Source organism: Mandrillus leucophaeus, unplaced genomic scaffold, assembly GCF_000951045.1.
Source record: "Mandrillus leucophaeus isolate KB7577 unplaced genomic scaffold, Mleu.le_1.0 Scaffold332, whole genome shotgun sequence".
NCBI classification, from domain to species: Eukaryota; Metazoa; Chordata; class Mammalia; order Primates; family Cercopithecidae; genus Mandrillus; species Mandrillus leucophaeus.
The window spans coordinates 664619-681770 of NW_012103499.1; the positions used below are offsets into that span (position 1 = coordinate 664619).

The 17152-nt window shown below is 46.6% G+C and overlaps 1 protein-coding gene across 4 annotated transcripts in view; it reads right to left on the bottom strand.

The window, feature by feature from the left end:
• Positions 1-3646: 3646 nt before the first annotated feature.
• Positions 3647-17152, bottom strand: part of TAC3 (tachykinin 3) — a 19707-nt gene continuing 6201 nt past the window's right edge. The window contains exons 1-8 of one of the 4 annotated variants that reach the window (XR_001006943.1): positions 10388-10561; positions 9686-9804; positions 7565-7658; positions 7347-7376; positions 6810-6863; positions 6609-6725; positions 6367-6441; positions 3647-3938 (exon numbers count right to left, since the gene is read on the bottom strand). Coding sequence is in view for 3 of the 4 variants with exons in the window: in XM_011988522.1 (XP_011843912.1) it covers positions 6368-6441; positions 6810-6863; positions 7347-7376; positions 7565-7658; positions 9686-9799 (366 nt within the window). In the remaining variant the exon portion in view is untranslated. Of the gene's footprint in view, positions 3939-6366; positions 6442-6608; positions 6726-6809; positions 6864-7346; positions 7377-7564; positions 7659-9685; positions 9805-10387; positions 10562-17152 lie in introns of those variants that run through there. The other 3 variants (XM_011988522.1, XM_011988520.1, XM_011988523.1) reach the window with 3 other exon arrangements.

The following is a 17152-nucleotide window of genomic DNA, read 5'->3' on the forward strand; positions in this document are numbered from 1 at the left end:
GCCCCCCGACGGCGGGGCCGGGGCCGGGCCCCTACTCGCGCGAGGGGTGCAGGAGCTTCCAAGTCCCCAGGCCTGGCTTTTTCTAAGCGCTGATCCACTGTGTGGGGGACTTGGTGCCTGAAGAGTGAAAAACCCTATCCAAACTCTCTTCGCCTCCCCTATTCTTCGCTCACAGTTCCAAAAGCTTCTCTTCAGAACATCTACTATGGGCATTTTACAAAAAGTTGTAAGATTGTTTGATCACTATATATCTCCTCCACTAGGCTGTGGGCTTCCTGGATCAGGGATCTGTGGCTTTGCACACTGCGGCACGTCCACACTGACTGCTACCACACTTCTTGGCACAATAAGTGCTTAATACATTAAGCCTGCTTGAATGAACGAAGGAGCACTTGAGGGCTAGACTGCTACTACTGGACCCTTCTGGTAATCCTCTGCTGTCCCTCCTTCCACCCAGGTGGCCAAATGAAGAAAGTCACAGGATCTCACTGTACGTTGGCACCCCAGGCCTGTTTCCTGAAGCCTGCCCTCCCCAACTCTGTGTAGAACTCGATCACTCTTCCTCCCAAATCATCTTCTCAAATGCTGCTGCCCAAGAATTGTCATCAAACCAAAACCATTGGCCGGGCGCGGTGGCTCAAGCCTGTAATCCCAGCACTTTGGGAGGCCGAGACGGGCGGATCACAAAGTCAGGAGATCGAGACCATCCTGGCTAACACGGCGAAACCCCGTCTCTACTAAAAACACAAAAAATTAGCCGGGCGAGGTGGCGGCGCCTGTGGTCCCAGCTACTCGGGAGGCTGAGGCAGGAGAATGGCGGGAACCCGGGAGGCGGAGCTTGCAGTGAGCTGAGATCTGGCCACTGCACTCCAGCCTGGGGGACAGAGCGAGACTCCGTCTCAAAAAAAAAAAAAAAAAAAACCAAAACCACCTACACTGCCAGCCCCACCCACCACCACCAAAGACATTAGAAGTATTGGTCATGTCACCCTCCCTCCCTCGGTACAGAGGAAGCTCTTAGGCTCCAGGATCCTTCAGTTTCATCCTCTCTCCCATCCCATCCCAGTCACTGCCTGAGAATAGCTTGCAGCCAAGGACAAACTCCCAGGACAGGTGCATGGTAGGGTTCAGTAATTCCTTGATGGATAAATGGAAAGGAAGGGACACACTGAATGTCGCCAACAGATCTAAGCCAGTTTGGCCATTCAGCAATTGTCCGTTCTCTTGATGAATTTGGGAGATTGTGTGTCCTTCTTTCCACAACCTCACTAACTGGTGGTAGATTATACTGAAAGCAAGCACTATACCAAATGTTGCCAAACATGTAACATTTGTTAGCCAGGAGACACAAAAACAGCCATACAACTGTTCTTATAGTTTGGGGATGAGGCATCTCACTTTACCATCTAGTGAAAGGGTCACTTAGAGGCTGACACAATGTTTCAGTGGCAGGCCCAGCTCTCACGGTTGTGCAAGGGAACGGAGTCTCCCTAAAGTGGAATATCACACAGCCAGCAGGTCCAGACCTCCAGCATGACTCTGGAGACAGAGGGCTGCTGGGCTTGCAAGGGCCTGGGCCTGTTCAGTCTTTCTAACCACCTGCCCCAGCCATCTCTGGAGGGTTGACCCCAATAAACTTCACATGAAAACAAAGCATCCAAAAGACGCAGGTGAAAGTATATACCACTTATACTGAAGTCTTTTTAAAGTAAATCACCATATAGTCACAATAACAAACATATACAAAGTTAAATGGAGAAGAAAGGGCCAGGAATTTAGTCAAGGTCTTGTGGACCAGATCTCTTAAGGCATCAACCATTTTACAACAGGAAAGGGAAGATCAGGATCCCTTCACACATTCTTCAAGTACAAACACAGGAATCTAACTTAACATTTGTCTTCATTTTTTCCAGGAGTCCCCAGTACTGCAATTTTTGTCAGTCCCACTAGAGAGCAATCTTTCTGCACTTACGTTCCTACTTGCAAAGCAATTTTCTCATCTCAGCCTATATGCCTAACTCCCACTAAGTCTGAGCAGAACCAACTCTTATAGCTTTCATGACCCAAAGAAAGTCCCTAGACTCTGCTTAAGTGTCCCCCGTTTTAAGCCCTATAGATAGATAATTTTGAAAAGTCAAAGAGATGACTTACTGGAAAAAGGGTCTAGGCTCTGGGGTGGGAGCATTCTTTGACCTCTGGCTATAAAGCTGACATAAGTAATACTAAGGTGAGTGTTCCCTCCTTTCACCACCCCCCCCCCCATACAGCTGTCATTCCAAAGTGGCCCCAAGTCAGGCTGTAGGAAGACAGAACTTTCACTAGAATGAAAGGGCTGCAGGAAGTGGCCTCTGGCTCTGTGGCCCTGTCCCTACACTGCCTTGGGAAATCTATGTGTCTATGTTTTATCAGTGCAATTCAAGGGCATAACCAAGGCCCCTGTACCAGGCTAAGATAAGGAGCCTGAGGATTTCACTAGCTGTTCCATTAGGGTACAGAACCCCCCTTGGGATGACGGGCTGTGATACTTGACATCTCAGATTAATAAAAGACACCCATACCCATGCATATACCACATGTAAGTGCCTTACACATTCTGGGGACTGTTAAGTCAGAGCTGCAGGGGCTGGTAACAGGCATATTAGAGAGGAGTCAGAGGAAATAATGTTTTCCCTTTATAATAACTAAGGCAGCCAGTTAACAGTGAAGATATCTGCTCCTCTCTTTCTTGGCCTCAGTAGTAACTTCCCTGTCCACACCCTGTCCTAGCTGGATCAAGTTCTGTTTGCTTGTCCACAGCCCTGCTAAAGTGTAAACTCTCTGTATGAGTCATCATTTCATCCCCAGGATCTGTCACAGAACCCAGGCTCAGCATTTGGAGACAGAAAAATTGTATAGTGTTATAGATTCATCCTCCTCTGTGGCTGGGTCTCTGCACAGCCTTGGTCCTCACCTCCTTCTCTAATTAAGTAGGGTCAGATTCAGGAATGGATGTCTCCCAGGCCCATCCTAGTAATACAAGTCATTCTGAATATATCTTTTCTTTTTCTTTTTCCTTTTTTGTTTTTTGTTTGTTTGTTTGAGATGGAGTTTTCTGCTCTTGTTGCCCAGGCTGGAGTGCAGTGGCGTGATCTCGGCTCACTGCAACCTCCGCCTCCCGGATTCAAGCGATTCTCCTGCCTCAGCCTCCCAAGTAGCTGGAATTACAGGCATGCACCACCACGCCCGGCTAATTTTTGTATCTTTAGTAGAGATGGGGTTTCACCATGTTGGTCAGGCTGGTCTCGACCTCCTGACCTCGTGATCCACCCACCTCAGCCTCCCAAAGTGCTGGGATTACAGGCGTGAGCCACCAGGTCCAGCCTGTTTTTTCTTTATCTAAAACTGGTCTGTGAAAATATTTATGTGTTAGAAACCATCTTCCAAATTCATGTGTTTATTTTAATTACTAAATAAATCTGATACTCATTGTGCAAAGCACTGTGTAAGGCACTGTTCACGAAATAGATATATACAAAAAGATACGTAAAGTTATTTACATTTAAATATGAAGTGTGTGTATCATAAGTATGTGTGTATTTACCATGTAGCTGGAAGAGTCAAGGAACAGAAAAACCCACTAACCAAATGAGTAAACACACACATCACATCATCCATATGAAAAAATCCTTTATTGTTGAGGAGTAGAGAGAGACATTATATTTTTAATGTAGGACACTACAGGAACTGTAGGGGATTCTATAGTCAATGCCCACTGGGATTGGGGATATTCGCTATGCAGTTTCCACACCAGGGTCAGGTAGAAAAGACGGAGAAGGAGTCAAAGCACAAGAATGTTACAAGAACAGGGAAGAGAAAGGGTAACAGGAGTGTGTGCACCTGGGGATTGGGACAGGGAAACAGGTCTTCCTAATGCAGTCCAGGAGTCCGGAAGTGGAGTGCTGAGGACAAAAAACAAACAAACAAACAAAAAACACTGAAATCACATCTTATGTCCTGTAAAAAAAAAAACTCCCACTAAAACCTGCTGGGGCAGCAGGAGAGAAGGGGAGGGGCGTTTGTGCGAGAGGAAAGAACAAGAGTCTTGACCCTTAGCCTGCCCTGCAGGCTTTGGGCCTGAGGATGGAACTCTCCTAGCAGCAGGTACTTGCACCTTCCCAGCTGCCATATTTACATTACTCTACACACCTGTGTGCATGGCCAGTGGGGCCCATGCGGACCAAAGAAGTAGGAACTAAGTTCATGTCATCCTGGCACCCCCATGAGCCAGACATACACACAGCCCTGTCCAAGGTGCCCTACTAGGAATGCTCCCCTTGCCTTATCCAGTTCCTCCTCTTCCCAGAAACCTCCTAGAGAAAGGACAGGCCCAGGGATTACTTCCTTTTTCTTTTTTTTTGAGACGGAGTCTTGCTCTGTTCCCCAGGCTGGAGTGCAGTGGTGGCGCGATCTCGGCTCACTGCAAGCTCCGCCTCCCAGGATCATGCCATTCTCCTGCCTCAGCCTCCTGAGTAGTTGGGACTACAGGCGCCCGCCACCGCGCCCGGCTAATTTTTTTGGTATTTTTAGTAGAGATGAGGTTTCACCGTGGTCTCGATCTCCTGACCTTGTGATCCGCCCGCCTCGGCCTCCCAAAGTGCTGGGATTACAGGCGTGAGCCACCGCGCCCGGCCTACTTCCTTTTTCAACAGTTTCACATGAATGAAATCAGATGACACAATGATCTTTGCTGATCCATCTCATGTAATCTTTAAATGCCGGCTCCCAGAAACCTTATGTCCTATTCTGCCTGACACCTAACAGGTTGGGAATGCTCCCTCAGTGGTAAGATTATGAAGGCTGCAATTATAGGACCCTCTGAAAGAGCCTGGATGCACAAACAAGCATTAAAAGTAGATTTCCACAATACACTTGTTTTTGCCATTTGTATAAAATGCTATAGCAAAATTGCACTGTAATTATCTTTATGGCCAGTGCATAACGCTGGAGGAGAGTATGTCATCCAGATATAGCTGCTTGTATAATTATCTGGCCATTGGCAGGACTGAAATAACCATCTAATGAGAGCAAAATGATACAGTAACTACCATGTAATCAGCGAGTTACAGTTATTATAGCTCTTTGTGCCCTCTCACCCAACACTAAATGGGGGGCCAGACCCAGTCTCTGGTCCCAGGAATTCATGCACAGGCAGCATCATCAAGCACCAGCTCCTTGGGTCTTGGGCATGCCACCTTGAGACCAATGAGTATGGGTAACAGGGACACAGGAAGAAAGGCAGGAGGCTATTCATGATTAAGAGCCTTCCCAATTCCTCTCCCTCTCGTTTTCAGTCCCCCCGCCCCACTTCTTTGGAAGCTAGTGAAAAGAAAGCCATTGGCAGAGCTGCTATTGCTATGTGTGGTAAGACAGTGTCAAGGCGGAAGGTTCGTGTTTTGACTAGACACTTCCCTGGGGGACTCTCACACTCGCATACCAAGTGAGGAATCTGTCAGCCCACTCAGGCCTGGGGTCTAGACAGAGCTAGTCAGGGGAAACATTAGGACATCCCCCACACCCCCCAGACTGGGACAATTATTATAAAATTGGCACACAGCACTATGCACCCGGCACTGTTCTGAACACTTTATCTATACTCAATCCTCAAAACCACAACCCTGCGAGATACTATTATCACTTTTATTTTTCAGATGAGGAAACTGAGGCACAGGAGGGTATGTAACTTTGCCAAAAAGATACAGATAGAGTGGCAGATCCAGGATTCACATTGAGGCCATGTTCCTATTCATTACGCTAGAGAGAGAGATTCAGATATGGTTTCCTGCTACTCCGATTAGATTTCAGAGCTCCTTGCATTTCTTCCTGAATCATCCTTGTGTATGACTACCCTCTGGACCCAGTAACCCAGGATTCTGAGTGATCCAAAAGGCTCAGCCTGCCTGGGAGGCAAATGCTTGCCTGTGAATTGGTTGTGGTATTTGTAATTATCAGATAATAATCTCTCCATCTTTTTGCATAGATCACAAAAGAATGAAGTCCAAACAATAGAAGTTACCCATCAGAGAAGCCCCTCTCTCCTCATCTCCCAACACTCACTCCTGCTCAATAGTCAGCTGAGGTCCATGATCCAGAGGAAAAAGATGAAAGACGGGAGGATGTGTACACACACACACACACACACACACACACACACATACACATGCCTCTAAGTGTCTTTGTGTTTGACCGACAGTGTGCTGGGCACTGGCAGTGTATTTCAGGGCAAATCTATGAGCTTTAATACCTGTAGCATGTGAGGAAATGCACAGCTGGCAATCCCCACAGCCCCCTCCCCAGTCCCCTCTCCCCTCTCTAATGAACAATCCTTACTTCATTCTGCTCTCGGGGGATACTTGAGGGTGCCAAAGCTGGGGACGTTCTCTTGATTCACATCAGTAGGAGAGTCTAGGGTAAAGCGAACAGTGTAAGTAAGAGGGATCTTTCTGAATGTGAACTACACCCTGATCCAACAGCAAAGGGCTGGCTATGAAGGGCAGCGTTCAAAGACAGAGTTGGGAGACTGGGGAGAAGCAGAGTCTCCCTGTCCTTCCTCCCAACTACAGCAGGTCTACCTTATAAAGGTCTCCGCTCCTCTGTTCCCAGGGAAGGCTTGCCTGTGGATCCAAGCTGATTGGGATGAAGGGGCCGAGGAACCCTCACTGAAGGTAAGAAAGGTCCTGTCTTTCCCTCTGGTGAATAATATGGGGCACGTGACTTCTATCATACTCTGCCAGTACCCTAAGCCCTTCCACTCTACCCCCACACACTCCTACCTGGCTTGACGCTCCTCTTGCCCATCAGTCCCACAAAGAAGTCATGCATGTCACCTGCAGAAAAGGGCCAACATTGTCAGCAGTGATTATGAGAAAGTGATGCATCTTCCCAGACATGGGTCAATACTTCTGAGACTGGGTTTCTGGTCTCTGTTCATTTTTCTTGTCAAAGCATGACTCCTCACAGTTAGCACGTGTCTCCCCTAAACCCACTCTCTCTGCCCACCTTTCCTTCCTCCACATTTCAAGAATTTTCTGCTCTAGCAGGTGCCTGACTTGGAATCTTCAGGGCCACCAAGAGATCCTCTTGTTTTCCAATGACCAACCAGCAGAGGGAGAGTCCACTATTCCCCTCACACCAGCTTCTTCCTAGTTCTGGATGGCCTCTCCCTTTCAGGAAAGGTTGGCTGAGCAGTGGGAGCTGGCATATTGTTTGTACCAGGTGAGAAGGGGCTGGACAAAATGGCCCCTGGGCCCAATGCCCCACAGAGCTCTGGGAAAGTGGCAAGAGATAGGGAGGGAGAAGAGGCTACTCACGTTTTTCGGGAGATGTTGATTCCTTAGGATCTGTGAAACCAAGAACAAATGTCTAAATGGGGAGTGAAGTTGGACAGTGATGAGAGGGGGTTCAGATCACAACCCTCACCGATTCACTAAGCTATCCCCCATCTCCCTCCCATCTGAAAGGATCTCCCAGGCCTCTCATCTTCAGAATCCTGCCCCTCACTCCCCTCTCTCCTAGGGCCGCCTCCTACCTGTGCTAGCCTGGCTCATGGCTTTGAGCAATCCCTCCAGAGATGAGTGGCTTTTGAAGAGTCTCTGGAGTAGCTGGTAGAGATCCAGATCCCTCTAGGGAAGAAACAAAGAGGGCTGAGGCAGGAGGCTCCCACCCAGATCCACTCATCCTTTTCCCACAAGAAACAGCCTCTTCCTGAGCCCATCCTGAATCCGATACCAGATTTCTTTCAGAATTTCCTCTGGTTCACACTGGACGAGAAGTAGGTGCTCCAGGAGCGACCTGTGGACCAACAGCAACACCAGCACTATGCAGAGCCTGTTAGAAATGCAGACTTTTGGTCCTACCCCAGACCTCCTGAGACAGAATCTGCATTTTAAGCAGCCCCCTAGGTGATTCACAGGCATGGTAAGGTTAGAGGCGCACATCTGCCCCTGATTCCCCCACTCTGCACGATGTCCACGGATGTTTCTCTCCCTGTTTTCCACCGCCTCTTTCTCTATTCTCCATGGCTTTCTGCCTCTAGTTTTCTCTCCCTCTCCCTTTTCGGCCCTAGGTCTAGAATTCCAGGAAGGCAACATGCTCAGAAGGCATGTCTTCTCTCCACAACTGAACCCCAAGTTCTAGAGCTGCTGCCCAGCACGGGCTCTTGATTGTCCCTGTGATTTTTTTTTTTTTTTTTTTTAGCAACTTGGGCACAGCAGGGTGGTGGGCACACACCACACAGCCAGTTAATTGCAACTGCAGAGAAACAATAACAGTGATCATGGCTGGAGATTTTCACCTCAAATCTCAAGTCTTGGCAGTGCCTCTCTTTCCAGAAGCCATGCATCCTTGGGCTGTTGTGCACACACAGAAGTGCATTTACACAGAACGCACCCCTACACATACCAACGCAGTTGCCTAGGCACACCTATATACTATCCTCTTCCTGCCCCAATTTCTCTCATCCTTACAGACTCTCAGGGAGAAGGGGTAGGACGGCAATCCCTCTCATTCATTGACCAAGAGGGGCAGAGGGGACATCTCATTGGCCAAAGTCCTGAAACAAGTTTGTCTCAGAAAAACCCAGATATTCTAACTATCCTGGGCTGGAACTTTGTGGCTCCAAACGGTGTCCAGCCCATACTTGGCACTCCCTGGGCCTGGGTTTTTTTTTTTTTTTTTTTTTTTTTTAATGGTTCTGGCCTTTTGGATATGGCACAACCACTGCCACCTGCAAGGCTACCCTGGCAATATCTCCCTTGGCCCAGCATGTGGCGTTCAGGCAGCCACTTTTCCCAAATTGTTGAATACTCTGCCCACCTCCTGTAATGAGATGCTAAACAGATTTGAGCTGAAGAGGCAGTTAAACTTCATGCATTGAATTTGTAATAAGTCCCACCCGTAATCATCTTAAAAGCATTTGTATCGATGTAATTGCTGTCATTTCAAAACCTTGAAAAGACTCCCTCCCTATTCTCCCCCTGTATCCCTACCCTGACAATTCCTATTCTTTTTCGTAGAGGAACTGTGGAAATCGAGGTTCAACCTGGGTTTTTTGCTGTTGTTGTTTTCCTATCCTGACTAAGCAGAGGATAGAGGCAGGCAAGGGAGAAAAGAGAAGGAAGGGGTTGGGATCTTAGAAGCACCTGAGGTTACTGGGAGTGGATGAGCAAAAGATAAGGGAATTTATTTGCATTTTGAAAATAAAACAATATACATAACTGATAGGTAAAATAGCACACAAATGACCATTTGGGAAAGAAATTCTGACTGTTTCATACCATCCAGGGAGTAGAAGGGATCTGTCCCTTGCAAAGGGGTCTGAGGTAGACCATAGAGAGCCTTAGACCACCCTAGCTCACCCCTCACAGTACCATCCAATCACCAAGTCTCCCATCAATCAACCTACCAAACAACATATTTGTAGGGCACCTTTTATGTACAAGGTGTCAAAGACATGCAGAGATACAGAGACACAAACACAGCTGGAGATAGTGGGAACATGAGAGGACCAGAGAAACAAAGAAATCGAAAGGGAGGAAAAATGCTCTCTGATGGACAACCCACCCACCCCAGCTTCCTCACTACAGCTGTCCAGACAGGCAGAGTCCCAGGTTCCCGTGATGTCCCCAGTACTCTGCCCGGTGAGATTTACCTTGCTGTGGCCCCCACCAGGAACCATCTCCTCCTGTGGCTCCTTACAGACAGCCCCAAAGCTCTGAGCTAGGCTGAAGGTCAGGATGGCTGTGAATAGCAGCATGATCCTCATGGTGCCTGGGAGAGCAAAGGGACAGGACTCAGGTAAGGGAGAGAAGAGGAAGATACAGCGTGGGTGAAGGCACAAGAGACATTCATTACCAGCAGCTTGGCTTGACCCTGCTTCCCCAGCCCCCAACTCCACTGTCCAAGCCCTGGTCTGGAGAGAGGGTGGAAAGTATATCTGAGAAGGGGGTAGAGCCCTTGGGCTTAGTTTCCCCGCTCCCCCACCAGACATCTCCCCCGGAGATGTGCAGTGCTATAGTGGTGCCGGGGGACTCTAGCTCCCAAGGAAGATGGTAGATTTATAGGACATGGACTGGTCTGTTTCCTTAGTGAGCTGGAGGAGGGATCCTGGATGCTATTTTCCAGTACTAGATAATCCCAAGACTTAGGCAAAAACTTTCTGGTATGAAAGAATGAGTCTATAGCCACAGGCTCCAAACACTAACCAGCTCTCGGCCCTACAGGTGCTTTCTGCTCACCTTCCCAGTCCCCTGCTCCCCTATCAGAGGCTGCCATCTGCTTTATTCCCTCCTGACGCTGGCCCCTGTCCCCTGGTGCCAGCTCCAGTCCATCCATCATTCTCCCGACCGCCTACCTGTGGAGCAGCTCTGTGCCAGGGGCTGGGTGGTCTGGCAGGATCAGGGAACTGGCTGGGAGCGCTGCCTGCTACCCTCACACACTGGTGCTGCCGGTGCTGCTGCAAAGAGAGAAACCGAGTGGAGGGGATCTAGGAAGGCTGCAGTCACTCAGTCCCAGCTCCCTGATAAAGGCTCTGGGTGGGTCTAGGGGAGCTGAGGGGAGGGGCTGAGAGTCACCAATCCCAGGGTGGCTGGAGGGGAGGCGGGGAGGCTGCCGGGGGGAGGAGGATGCAGAAGCAGCCACACACACAACACACACATACCCCACAGACCCAGCAATAAGCCCATTTCCTAACAGCACCCGAGCTGGCTGCTGTGTATGGTTTGTGTATGGTTTGATACTGTACAATACCCCAAAATAAAGGCCTCAACAGCAGCCTCAGAAGCAGAAGTTTTTATCTGACCCCCTCCTGTCCTCTTGTCACTCAGTTACATTCTCCCCCAAGACCAGCTATAAAAACCAGAACCCCTTTTCCCCACAGCCAGCCATAAAGCCTAAAATTACTCTATGTAAAAACTGGCCAAAAAAATTATCTGACCAGCCGAGAGTGGTGGCTCACGCCTGTAATCTCAGTACTTTGGGAGGCCAAGGCGGGCAGATCATGAAGTCAAGAGATCAAGACCATCCTGGCCAACATGGTGAAATGCTGTCTCTACTAAAAATACAAAAATTAGCTGGGCACGGTGGTGCATGCCTGTAGTTCCAGCTACTCAGGAGGCTGAGCCAAGATTGCACCACTGCACTCCAGCCTGGTGACAGAGCAAGACTCCATCTAAAAAAAAAAAAACCTCAGAAAAGATGACACTCACCCCTTTTTTGGGGTCTTCTAATTTCGTTGTGGAGTTTCAAGAGTCATGGGCAGATTCTTCTCAGGTCTAAAACTCTGCTCTCTTCTACACTACATTACCTAATCTCTTTGGTTTTTGAGGATGCCAAAAATAAATAACTTTGTATTATTTAAAAAACCAGGCCGGGCGCGGTGGCTCAAGCCTGTAATCCCAGCACTTTGGGAGGCCGAGATGGGCGGATCAGGAGGTCAGGAGATCGAGACCATCCTGGCTAACACGGTGAAACCCCGTCTCTACTAAAAATATATATATATACAAAAAACAAAAAACAAAAAAATAAAACTAGCCAGGCGACGTGGCAGGCGCCTGTAGTCCCAGCTACTCGGGAGGCTGAGGCAGGAGAATGGCGTAAACCCGGGAGGCGGAGCTTGCAGTGAGCTGAGATCCGGCCACTGCACTCCAGCCTGGGCGACGGAATGAGACTCCGTCTCAAAAAACAAAAAAATAAAACTAGACGTATAGCTAGTCATATATAATAACTAGATAAAAAATACAGTTTTAGAGATGACTTATGACAGTTATTCACAACAAATTATTACTACTATACACGGCTACTTATTTCTTTGTGCATTTAAATTTTTAAACACATGGTTTGGGGCACCTAAGGACAATGAAAGCACTCACCATTGAGGATGAAACTCCCATTAAAAATAGGCTAAGCATGCAGGGCGTGGTGGCTCACGCCTGTAATCCCAGCACTTTGGGAGACCGAGGTGGGCGGATCACTTGGGGTCAGAAGTTCAAGACCAGCCTGACATGTTGAAACCCCATCTCTACTAAAAATACAAAAAATTAGCTGAGTGTGGTGGTGGGTGTCTGTAATCCCAGCTACTCAGGAGGCTGAGGCAGGAGAATCGCTTGAATCTGGGAGGCAGCAAGCCGAGATCACGCCATTGCACTCCAGCCTGGGCAACAGAGCAAGACTCCACCTCAAAAAAAATAAAAATAAAAATAAGCTAAGCACAGAGTGGGCTAATCGGCACTGGGCTGCCTGCCAGCCTTGGGGGAGCATCTTTACAGTGGGGCACTCAATAAAAATGCCACACATCTTGTCCCATGACATTTCCCTCTTTGGGGGGGCCTAGGATTCAATATAAAAATGGGATCCTTGATGGGTGAGGATCTGTATTCTGCCTTCCAGCTATGCCTGCTTTACACATTTAAATATAAGGCCCTAAAAACTATGTTTTCTTCCCCCTGTTTATTAAAGGGTTCCACCCTAAAGTCAATAATCTAATTAAAAAACAAGCTAGTTAAAAAGCCCAAAATACAACTTTCTAAAAAAAAAAAAAAAAAAAAGTGGCTCACGCCTGTAATCCCAGCACTTTGGGAGGCTGAGGCAGGTGGATCACAAGGTCAGGAGTTTGAGACCAGCCTGACCAACATGGTAAAACCCCATCTCTACTAAAAATACAAAAATTAGTTGGGCGTGGTGGCACACACCTATAATCCCAGCTAGTCAGGAGGCTGAGGCAGGAGAATGGCTTGAACCCAGGAGGCGCAGGTTGCAGCGAGCCGAGATCACACCACTGCACTCCAGCCTATTGGCAGAGATAGACTCCGTCTCAAAAAAAAAATTACCTGACCTACGTTATTTGACTTAGGTCATAAGACCTCCATTCCAGAATTCCAGAGAGGGTCCTGCCCCACACCCAGAAGGAAGGAATGAGAGAGGCCAGGAGGAATCTCAACAGACAGGCCTTGCTGGGTTTCCCCACTCAATCTGTTAACATTAGATCATGCCCTTTCTGTCCCATCATACTTCTACACAGTTGTCCGTACTTGGTTAAACCTACACATAAAAATAGACAATTTCCCCTATAGCTGCAAGGCTTCATTCTAAAGGCTCCCATTCATATTAAATAAATTTGTATGCCTTTTTCCCTATTAATCTGCTTCATGTCAGTGATTTTCACTGAAACTTTAGGGGGCCAAGACCACAGTTTGGCATCACAAATAAGACCACCAAAGCTACTGTGCTTTTCTGGAAGCCGCAGAGAAGGAAATACAGGAACCTGACAAGCCAGCAGAAGAGTAAGAATTTCCTGCCAGACTCCCAGTTTTCCAGTTTTCCTCTCTCTCTCTCTGTGGACTCTGGATGAGTGGACAGTAAAAATCATTGTTTTCCTTTTCCTTTCCAAATGTAAGATTAATGAGAGAACAGGTTTTGTGTGTGACTAACCTTGGTATAGTGAGTCTGATATATTTTTTAGTACTTTGTGTTATGAGTATTCATATTGTTTGACCCCGTTCCTTTCTTATTTAATTTATTTTATTTTTTTCGAGACGGAGTTTCACTCTGTCGCCCAGGCTGGAGTGCAGTGGCCGGATCTCAGCTCACTGCAAGCTCCGCCTCCCGGGTTTACACCATTCTCCTGCCTCAGCCTCTCCAGTAGCTGGGACTACAGGTGCCCGCCACCTCGCCCAGCTAGTTTTTTGTATTTTTTAGTAAAGACGGGGTTTCACCGGGTTAGCCAGGATGGTCTCGATCTCCTGACCTTGTGATCCGCCCGTCTCGGCCTCCCAAAGTGCTGGGATTACAGGCGTGAGCCACCGCACCCGGCCTGACCCCGTTCCTTTCAGAAATAGCTTTTTTGTTGTTGTTGCTGCCATTTTCCTTTGTTTTTGTCTTTGTCTTTTGGTGTTCTGTCATAAGGAGGGGTACCCTAGGCTAGAAGAGGCCTGCAACCCACTGTTTGAGCAGGCCCCGCAAACCAGTCAGTTTCGTGGTTCTGGTTAGACTGATTTCTGTTACGACAAACTTTGCTGCCAGTCCCTGAAATAAAAACAGGGTGAGAGGTTTCCCTCTTGTCTTATGTCCTTGAGAGCATGACGTGACTAGATGGGGATATTCCCGCTTGGTCTCCACCATCCAAAGGATGTGATTTTTGGGGTAACATCACAGCCAGTATGAAAAGATTGGGAGCCCAAGACATGTCTTTTCAAACATTCCAAGCTCCTAGAGGAGTTTTGTCTCACAAGGTCTCATCCCTCCTGGGCTTCTGTCTTCTTTGACATAAAGAAACCTTTGGATTAAGTCGCTATTGGAATTAAATACCCCATTAAAAAATCTAATTGTCAATGGTCAAAAGATAAATCCTTTAGACTAAAATTCCTAAATTAAAAAAAAAAATCACTTGTTCTAAAGAATTGATAGAAAGACCAAATTAAAAGGACACATAATAGTGTCATACTATCCTTAAAACTTGTCTTGATTAAAGCATGAAAACCTGACCTAAAACAATTACACTCAAACTGCCATTTTGGATTCCATACAAAATTAACAATGGAGGCTGTTCCATTTTACAGTTTAATAATTAAAATTCCCGCCGTGGCTTAGGGTTTCCTTCCTAATCAGAAATCAGTCCTTTTCAGCTTAAAATTTATGTGATTTTTAAAATATCAGCATTTGTCCCAACTAAAATCTGGTAACAAGAGATTTAAGGCAAAGCACAGTGGCTCACACTTGTAATCCTACCACTTTAGGAGGCCAAGGCGGGCAAATCGCTTTAGCCCAGAAGTTCCCTGGGCTTGAGACTAGCCTGGGTAACAGGGCGAAACCCCGTGTCTACAAAAAGTTTTACAGGGGGAGAGAGAGAGAGAGAAATTTAAAAGAATTTTTGTTAAAGAGCTCCATGGTTAGAAGTCAGCTTAATTAAAAGCTAATATTCAAGCTATGTGTATATTTTTACAGCCTTCCTGTGTTTTCTCTTTAAATCCTATTTAAACAAATTTTGTTCAGTCGACTAAAATCTTTTTTTAAAAATGTGCTTGATGTCTCTATTCACTTCCTTTCTTAAAATCTATTCTCCCGTTCACTTTTACTCCACCCTATTCCTCCTTCCTCTTTGCCATCTCCAATACCACATTTAAAAAAAATCTAGAAAAGACTTCTAATGACTCAGACTCCTTAAAAAACTCAGAGAAGACCGGGCGTAGTGGCTCATGCCTGTAATCCCAGCACTTTGGGAGGCCGAGGCAAGTGGATCACCTGAGATTGGGAGTTCGAGATGAGCCTGGCTAGCATGGTAAGACCTGGTCTCTACTAAAAATACAAAAATTAGCCGAATGTGGTGGTGCACAGCTGTAATCCCCACTACTCAGGAGGTTAAGGCAGAAGAATCGCTTGAACCCGGGAGGTGAAGGTTGCAGTGAGTGGAGATCGTGCCACTGCACTCCAGCCTGGGCGACAGAGCGAGACTCCGTCGCAAAACAAAACAAAACAACAACGACAACAACAACAAAAGATGCCATTTGTAAGGGCATCTCCCTCTCTCACCCAAACCTCCAAAACCTTTTAGAATAGAAAAGACAATGGCTTAAAATTTAGATAACTTTACCTTTATTTAGATCTAAATTCTATGCCTTTGAAACATACATTTTCTACCTCATTTCACCTAAAAGTCATGTCTTAGAGATACAAGTTTAGAGTTGCCTAGTTAATAATTAAGACATAAAACAGATAATTACAAAATTGATAGTCTGAAGTTGGGGAAAACTACCTAGAAACTGACAAATAAAAAATCTGGTCTGGCGTAATGCCTCACGCCTGTAATTCCAACACTTTGGGAGGTCAAGTTGGGAAAATTGCTTGAGCCCAGGAGATCAAGACCAGCCTGGGCAAGATGGTAAAAACCCCTGTATCTACAAAAAATACATAAATTAGCCAGGTATGGTGGCACGCACCTGTAGTCCCAGCTAGTCAGTCAGGTAGAAGGATTGCTTGACCCCTGGAGGTCGAGGCTGCAGTGAGCTGTGATGGCACCACTGCACTCCAGCCTAGGTGACAGAAGGAGAATCTGTCTCATTTAAAAAAAAAAAAAAAAAAAAAAAAGGATAAATCTATAAGCTCTACTTCAAGTATTTTGTTAAAAAATAAAAACTTTAACTCAAATGTCTGTTTAATTCACATGACTTTGTAAACCAAAAGTAAAATTCTAAAGCTCCCTAACCATCTGAATGGACCACTCCTCACAGCCAAGGGTATTGTAAACTTAACCTAAAAACTAGGTCAGGCCATGATGGGAAGGGGGAACCAGACCCTCCTCCCTTTTGGAATTAATGATAGAACAGACTTAGTCTGATAAGAAACATACATTCATTTATTCATATATTTTTATTTATTTTTTGAGACAAAAATGCCTTTTACTAAATAACTGATTACTCATATCATATAGAGGCCTGGCTTTGGTGGAAGCCTATCTGCAATACCACTGCCTAAAATGAGACACAACTAATAACTATTTAACTAGACTGGCCTATTCTCAGGACTAAGAGACTAGTTCCATGGCTTATAAGACAATTCACCAACTCAATTTCTGGACTATAACATTTTTTTTTAAATTTTAACCCCGAGGAAATCTGGGGCTCAGAAGACAATACCCTAAAATGAAGGCCTCAGTAGCAACCTCAAAAGCAGAAGTTTTTCTCTGACCCTCTCCTGTCCTCCTGTCGCTGGGTCCCATTCTCCCCCAAGGCCAGCTATACAAACCAGAACCTCTTTTCCCCAAAGCCAGCCATAAAACCTAAAATTACTCTATGTAAAAACTGGCCATAAAAAATTATCTGACCTACCTTATTTGATTTAGGTCCTAAGACTCCCTGCCTCCCCCGTCCAGAGAGGGTCGTGCCCCATACCCAGAAGGAAGGAATGTGAGAGGCGGGAGGAATCTCAACAGGCCTTCCTGGGTTTCCCCACTCAGTCTGTTAACATTACAGCATGCCCTTCTGTCCAGCCATATTGCTACACAGCTGTCCATACTTGTAAAACATAAACATAAAAATTGGCAATTTCAGGCTGGGCACGGTGGCTCACGCATGTAATCCCAGCACTTTGGGAGGCCAATGCAGGCGGATCACAAGGTCAGGAGTTC